At 45.6% G+C, this 8,217-nt stretch overlaps 1 protein-coding gene across 7 annotated transcripts in view; it reads left to right on the top strand.

Annotated features, from left to right (window-relative positions):
• The window catches only part of kank2 (KN motif and ankyrin repeat domains 2), a 223,291-nt gene extending 220,859 nt beyond the window's left edge, over positions 1-2,432 (top strand). For all 7 annotated transcript variants that reach the window (XM_059991928.1, XM_059991927.1, XM_059991931.1 and 4 more), the window contains one exon: positions 448-2,432. In XM_059991928.1, coding sequence (XP_059847911.1) covers positions 448-507 — 60 coding nt within the window. In that variant the 3' untranslated portion in view covers positions 508-2,432. The remainder of the gene's footprint in view (positions 1-447) is intronic.
• The last annotated feature ends 5,785 nt before the right edge of the window (positions 2,433-8,217 follow it).

Consider the following 8,217-nt stretch of genomic DNA (forward strand, 5'->3'; position numbering starts at 1 on the left):
AGAGTTGCTGAGTTCCTCCAGCATTTTGTGCATGTAACCATGAGGGACATGGCTCAGGCCACTGGATTGTCCCATTTTCCCTTCTAACTCACTTTAAAGTCCTGCTGAAGGGTCTCGGCCTGAAATGTCAACTATTCTTTTTTCCATTGATGCTGCTGAGTTCCTCCAGCATTTTGTGTGTGTTACTTTAAAGTTAACCTTGCTGTGCTATTGAACCAAAGCATGTCCTCATTCATAGAATCATAGAGCACTACAGAACAGAAGAAGGCCATTTGGCCCTTCTAGTCTGTACCGGTCTGATTTTATGCCTCTATGTGACAATATTAAACTAAGTATCAACTGTTTAGAGAAGAATATTTTGTCTGTGTCTTTCCGTTCTAACTGACCTTATCTAATTCTAAGTGAGTGAGTACTGTGGAGGTAATAAGTGTCTTTGTCCTTTTACAGGGTGCACCGGCTCCCACACAGAACTTGCCTCACCCTTCTACAACTGAAGCCCAGCTGTAGGTCTGTGTATCACCACCACAATTTCCCAACCTGAGCTCCTGCCACAACCCACCCACCCCCACTCCCACTGGAGATCCAGCAGGAATTGCTCAAGGGCTCCCTCTCCACACTGAGGAGGCCACTTACCCCAGACAAGCCTGCAGGCGTATTCGACCAAAGTGGCAGTACAGCAGCCTGTATCTATCAGCCCGTGGGGGGACTGCACTACAGAGTGGGGCATGAGGCTGCAACGAAGGGGACCATGGGAAAGGAAAGCTCGACCTTCGCACTTTCCGGATTATACAGCTGCTCCTGCAAACTTGCATGACAATCTCGCCGTCCGCCCATCAGCTTTCCGTATAATGGAAGTGTACAGAGCATGTAAAGGACATTTGGCCCATCAAGGCTTCAGTCTAACCAGTTGATTCTTACGATCAGTGGCTTCCACTGCTCCCTCTCCTCTCATCCTCCTGCCTCCTCTCACCCCTTCTTGCCTCCTTCCTTCTCAGTTGGCCTGTCCACCATTCTGGCATTCTCAGGAGGTCAATGTACAACCTTCCAGAGACCAAGATGGAGGGAGATAGAGAGAGAGAGAGAGACCGTCCTCAGCCCAGTAGTCAGTCAGTCAGTTCCTGATGGCCCTTATTTGTCACATGGGCAGTGACCAACACAGTCCAGAGACATGCTGGGAGTAGCCCACAAGTGCTGCCATGCTTCCGGTGACAATATAGCAAATCCACAACGCACTAACCCTAACCCAAACCATTTGTCTCTGGAATGTGGGCAACAACCCACATGGTCATGGGGAGAAAAAATTTCTTACAGACTGTGGTGGAAATTGAACCCGGGTGGCTGTTGCTATAAAGCACTATACCACCATGTTAAGATAGAGCAGTCAGCCAATTTCTGTTCACTGGCTGTTGAAGAGAAACAAAAAATCTAGTCCTGTGGTTTTAACATCAAGCTGACTAATGTGGACTCTTATCATATTCTTTAATATTCTTCCCAGGCAGATACTAGTATAGTTGTGTTAAAACTGACCGCAAGGCTTTTTCACCGGGACTATGCATCACCCTCCACTCCCCCCCCCCCCATCTCAAGCCCACGCTTCATACCTCGGGGTACAGAGGGAGATTAGAAACCAGAGATAAATCTTTTGCCCTATCTCCATTCTGAGGCTTGGGCACTGACCATTACTGGGAGCCATGAGATAAGTGAAGGGGAGAGTCTAAAGGTCAAAATGCTCATTAAATTTCTTCTGCTGTCAGTAGAGACCAGGGAAGCCAAAGCTAGGCTTCTGGGAGACTGGAAGGGCCTTCAGGTGAAGAAGGAAATCTGGTAACTTCACAGTGTCAAATTTCTCCCCAGTTTGTTAGGGGTCTGGGGTAAGAAAACAACCATGCCAGCAGAAGTCTACATACAATGTGGCTTGTGCACATTAGGAGCGAATGAGATGGACACATAGGCATCAAATTCCACTTCCGTTTTGCTTCAGATGGGTTTCGAAATGGCACACAGCCCACAGCCCCATTCAACCCAATATTTATAAATTGCAAGAGGAACTTAATTTAATTATTTTTGGTTTTAAAGAGGCTTGGAGAAACGGACAGTCCAGATATGGATGGGCCTAGTGCCAGGAGATGTACCATACACAGTTGTACACCCTCTCCATCACCCAAGAACATCCCCCAATATATAAACTAAATGTAGTGGATTTCTTTGTGTGTATATTACTCTGCTGGTATTTACAGGTCCATTCACCTTGGCCACTGCCTGGTTCTATCTTCTACTCGTAATCAGTTGATCTATAGGTGTTGCTGGTTTTGGTGTCTTCTGAAAAACATCAAGGCAAACCCAACTTTTCCAACGTCTTTGTATTATCCTTTTTACAGAAATATCTATTGAGATTTGTAATCCACATATTGCAATACACCAAAAAGAAATGACCCTGACTCGTGTTTTATTCTGTTTAACAGCAGTTCACAAGGGCACAGGAAGACACAGCTTTCACAGTTGGATGTAGGGAGGATGGGAGAGGAGGTGGCTGTGATCTGTGAGTCCTTAATGGTACCGGTAGATTCAGTAAAACGCTGTTTTGTTTGGACACATACAGACAGCCAGTATGAAACAAGCAGTTTCCAGAATTACTCTGTGTCCACACAATCCACCCTCCCCTGTATAACCCTGTGTCTGCACAATCCTCTCCTGTATAACCCTGTGTCTGCACAATCCTCTCCTGTATAACCCTGTGTCCACACAATCCACTCCCCTGTATAACCCTGTGTCTGCACACTCCTCTCCTGTATAACCCTGTGTCTGCACACTCCTCTCCTGTATAACCCTGTGTCCACACAATCCACCCTTTCCTGTATAACCCTGTGTCTGCACACTCCTCTCCTGTATAACCCTGTGTCTGCACACTCCTCTCCTGTATAACCCTGTGTCTGCACACTCCTCTCCTGTATAACCCTGTGTCTGCACACTCCTCTCCTGTATAACCCTGTGTCTGCACACTCCTCTCCTGTATAACCCTGTGTCTGCACAATCCTCTCCTGTATAACCCTGTGTCTGCACACTCCTCTCCTGTATAACCCTGTGTCCACACAATCCACCCTCTCCTGTATAACCCTGTGTCTGCACACTCCTTTCCTGTATAACCCTGTGTCTGCACAATCCACCCTCCCCCTGTATAACCCTGTGTCTGCACAATCCTCTCCTGTATAACCCTGTGTCTGCACACTCCTCTCCTGTATAACCCTGTGTCTGCACAATCCACCCTCCCCCTGAATAACCCTGTGTCTACACACTCCTTTCCTGTATAACCCTGTGTCTGCACAATCCACTCCCCTGTAAAACCCTGTGTCTGCACAATCTATTCTCCTGTATAACCCTGTATCTGCACAACCCACTCCTCTGTATAACCTTGTGTCTGCACAATCCACTCCCCTGTATAACCCTGTGTCTGCACACTCCTCTCCTGTATAACCCTGTGTCTGCACAATCCACTCCCCTGTATAACCCTGTGTCTAAACACTCCTTTCCTGTATAACCCTGTGTCTGCACAATCCACTCCCCTGTAAAACCCTGTGTCTGCACAATCCACTCCCCTGTATAACCCTGTGTCTGCACACTCCTCTCCTGTATAACCCTGTGTCTGAACAATCCACCCTCCCCCTGTATAACCCTGTGTCTACACACTCCTTTCCTGTATAACCCTGTGTCTGCACAATCTATTCTCCTGTATAACCCTGTATCTGCACAACCCACTCCTCTGTTTAACCTTGTGTCTGCACAATCCACTCCCCTGTATAACCCTGTGTCTGCACACTCCTCTCCTGTATAACCCTGTGTCTGCACAATCCACTCCCCTGTATAACCCTGTGTTTAAACAATCCACTCCCTTGTATAACCCTGTGTCTACACACTCCTCCCCTGTATAACCCTGTGTCTGCACAATCTATTCCCCAGTATAACCCTTTGTCTGCATAATCCTCCCCTGTATAACCCTGTGCCTGCACAATCCACCCTCCCCTGTATAACCTTGTGTCTGCACAATCCTCCCCTGTATAACCCTTTGTCTGCACAATCCTCCCCGTATAACCCTGTGTCTGCACACTCCTCTCCCGTATAACCCTGTGTCTGCACACTCCTCTCCCGTATAACCCAGTGTCTGCAATCCACTCTCCCCTGTTTAATACTGTGGCTGTACACTCCTGTTGCTGTAAAACCCCTACTGCCCTGTTGCCAGCCTCTGGAAAGACGAAGGCTATGGGTGTAAATCCAGACAGAAAATCCAAGTGGAGCCCGTCAGGTGGCTGGACATCACTGAACATCCTTCCAGCAGCTTCTGCAGCCAAGATGGTGCCAAATGTATTCCCTTGCTGTCCTGACTACACCAGCGAGGTGGAGATGGGGATCTTGACAACTGGGCAGCCCAGGACCTCCATACCATCCACCCAGGCTTGTGTCCCAGAGACATTATTCCACTGTCACTGTCCATTGTCCTTTGAGACAAAGAATGCCATCGTCATCAGTCAATGAAGAGCATCTTTGCTGTCCAGATGCTCCAGGATTGAGTGAAGAGCCAATTAAATGGCATCTGCTGTGGACGTGTTGTGCCAGTTAGCATGTTAGGGTGGATCCAAGTCACTTCTCAGGCAGGAGTTAATATGCTTTATCACCAACCTCTCAAAGCACTTCATTCATCACTGTGGATGTAGGTGCTACTCGAAAATTGTCATTGAGACAGGTTGCCATGTTCTTCTTAGGCTGAAACCTATATCTGAAGCCTGCTTGAAGCAGGTGGGTACCTCAAACTACTAAAGCAAGAGGTTAAAGATTTTGGTGAACACTCCAGCCTGTCGATCAGCAAAAGACTTTAGAACTTCGCCAGGAACTCATCTGGGCCTGATGCTTTCCGTGATTCACCCTCCCAAAGGATGCTCTCATGCGGGCCTCAGAGACTGAAATCACAAGTTCATCGGGGGCTGTCAGAATTAGTGAAGGTGCCCCCTTTTTTGCTGGTCAAAGCGAGCATTAAAAGCATTGAGCTCATCTGGGAGCACAGCCTTGTTGTCGCTATGTTGCTTGGAGTCACTTTGTAGGAGGTGATAGCATCCAAGTGGTTTGAGTATCTCAGAAACTGCTGATTTCCCTGGATTTTCACACACAACAGCCTCTAGAGTTATAGAGAATGGTGCAGAAACAAAAAAAAATCCAATGAGTGTCAGTTACGTGGGCAAAAATACCTTGTTAATGAGAGAGGTCAAAAGAGAATAGCTCAACTACTTTAAGCTAACAGGAAGGAGATAGTAACTCAAATAACAATGTATTAGAATAGTGATGTGCAGGAGAACATCCCTGAACACACAATACATCGAACCTTGAAGTGGATAGACTACTGCAGCAGAAGAACATGAACACACACTCACTGAGTGTATCTTTGAATTCTAATAATTGACCAGCAGAGGGAACATGATCCCAGAGAGTTGTGTAACGTATTCTAAACTGCCCGCGCCTGATATTCAGCAGCAAAGTGTGAACAATTGTACACACAACAGCTGAGTGTTTACACTCAGTGGGTGAGGTTCAACGAAGAATTTACAGCACAGAGGAGGCCTTTAAAGATCCCATTCCTCTCTCCAATTTGTCCATCTTTTTTCTTCACACTCAGTTGCATTTCTAAACCATAATTGAGGATTAAACAGTAAAGTCAGCTTTCATAGTCAAAGTTGAGCAAACAACTGCCTGTCAACAATTTTTCAAGTGTTGAAGTACATATGTTTAAAATTTATGGTACAGATCCTGACCTCTGTTATCATTTACCACCATCCTAAGTCCAATGCTTGCCTCCTCTCAGAATTCTTATCATCTTTTATATTGAACATCTCTCTCAGCCCATCCATCGACTTGGAAATACATTTGATTTAGTAATTAAGTATTATTAATATCCCTATGTCTGATACCTCTATCTCTGATCATTTTTTGTGTACTTTTCCCTCCTGCCTGGAACCAAGAGCACAAAAGAAATTATAGTTTAAAAAAAAGTTTCTTGTTGCTGCAATGCAACTGCTTGGTAAATGTTTGATTCTTTGAACAAAAACTTAACAAATATGTTAAACACAATGGGTTAAACATTTAGGGTTAAAAAAAATCACTTAGTGAAACATCACCATGGTTAAACAATTCTGTCCATGAACTCGAGATCATGAGGAAAAATGGAGAAAAACTGGAGCATACATACCATTATGTATTTTCAAGAAAAAACTGGACTATGTTTACACACACAAAATGCTGGAGGAATTCAGCAGGTCAGGCAGCATCTATGAACAGTCGACATTTCGGGATGAGACCCTTTATCAGGACCGAAAAGGAAGAGAAAAGATGCCAGAGTAAAACCATCAGGAGAGGGGAAGGAGGCTAGCTGGAAGTTCAGAGGTGAAGCCAGGTGGGTGGGAAAGGTAAAGGGCTGGGGAAGAAGAAACCTGAAAGGAGAGGAGAGTGAACCACTGGAGAAAGGGAAGGAGGAGGGGACCCTGGTGATGTGATGGGCAAGTACGAAGAGGTGAAAGGCCAGAGTGGGAAATAGAAGAAGAGGGGATAGGGAAGGAAAAAACAATACCAGTAGGAGAAATCAATATTCATGCCATCAGGTTGGGTTATTACAGAGATTCAAGATTAGCAGCGATTCAAGAATATTGTTCTAAAATATAAAGTGACCGTTGGACCCTGCCCCAATCTACAATGTCCTCAGTGAAGAATTAGCAATTTTTTTTATCAACAAAATTACTCCCATTTGGGAGAATATTGCTACAGACACTGGTAACCTCTATAGCAAACCTCGTAAAAAGACAGCAACTTTGTCAAAGTTTACAAGTATTTCTGATTCAGAACCCTTTCAGATTGTAACAAAGTGTAAACCATTTACTTGCTGACTAGACCCTGTCCCTACCACACTTTTTAAGGATTATTTTAATAGTGTTTTCAATTTTTAGGAAAATAATTAACAAATCTCATGAAACTGGAGTTTTTTTTCAGATGACTGTGAAACCCTTATTTAAAAAGCCAGACCTTGATAAACCTAGATAACTATAGGCCCATATCAAATCTTCCTTCCTGGGCAAAATTCTTGAGAATTTTGTTTCCAGCCAACTCAACAACTTTCTGAATGAGAACAATATTCTCAAAAATCTTCAGTCAGGTTTTAGAGCAAACTACAGCACAGAGACAGCCCTTACCAAAACTGTCAGTGACCTAAGGCTCAGTACTGGTTTTCAACAGAGTCTCCATTCTAATCCTCGTAGATCTAAGTGCTACCTTTGGCAGAACTGATCACAAAACTGTCCTGGATCACCTTGAGAACAGTGCTGGCCTCCCTGGTAGTTGAATTGGTTTCATTCATATAAGAGAATTTTTTTTTGTCTGTATTGGAGACCAATTATTTTCTGAGAGATACAATGTACTTTTTGCTCAGGGAAGCTGTCTGAGTCCCTTACTCTTCTCCTTATACATGCTCCCTTCAGGAGACATCATTAGAGAGCATAAAATTGATCCACAGTTATGCAGATGACCGTAATCGTCTACGGGGGTTGAACCTGTTGATAACACCCTATCTTCTGTTATGGCTGCTTGATGCACCATCAATAACTCTGAGACGTGGGTTAAGGTAGGCTTTTATTGGCTGGAAGAAAGCACAAGCAGCAAGTGACCACCACACAACATCCTGGAGACTGAGGAAGGGTCTGTGGCTCCAATCGCCTTTATACCGGGGTCTGTGGGAGGAGCCATAGGAGCCGGGGGGGGGGGGGGGCCTGTCCAGACAGGTATATGTAGTTCACCACATTCACCCCCCCCCCTTTGTTTTAAAAGAGAGTCCCCATAGGGCGAAGTTTCTTACAAGTATATTTACAGGTTAAGTTATCAGGTGGTCGAATCTGTTGCTGTGATTGCACAGATGCCGGTGGTGATTTCACCAGAGACGGTGGTTGTGCTGGTTCCAGTCTGACTGGAGGTGTCAGCCCACTAGGCATCAGTGATCCCTCACGCATGTGCGAGGCACCTGGTATATGCGTGTGCAAGGCGCCCGGAATGGGAGTGTTGTGAGGAGTCTGTGTAGGGCTTGGTGTGCACGGTGTCACCTCGGGTACAGGGTTCATAGTTCCCGTGGAGTGTTCAGGGTAGTGGTCTGCTGCTCCTGCGGGCACCAGGTCGCGGACGGAGACCATGTCCTCC

The sequence above is a fragment of the Hypanus sabinus genome, chromosome 16 (assembly GCF_030144855.1).
Source record: "Hypanus sabinus isolate sHypSab1 chromosome 16, sHypSab1.hap1, whole genome shotgun sequence".
Taxonomy (NCBI): Eukaryota; Metazoa; Chordata; class Chondrichthyes; order Myliobatiformes; family Dasyatidae; genus Hypanus; species Hypanus sabinus.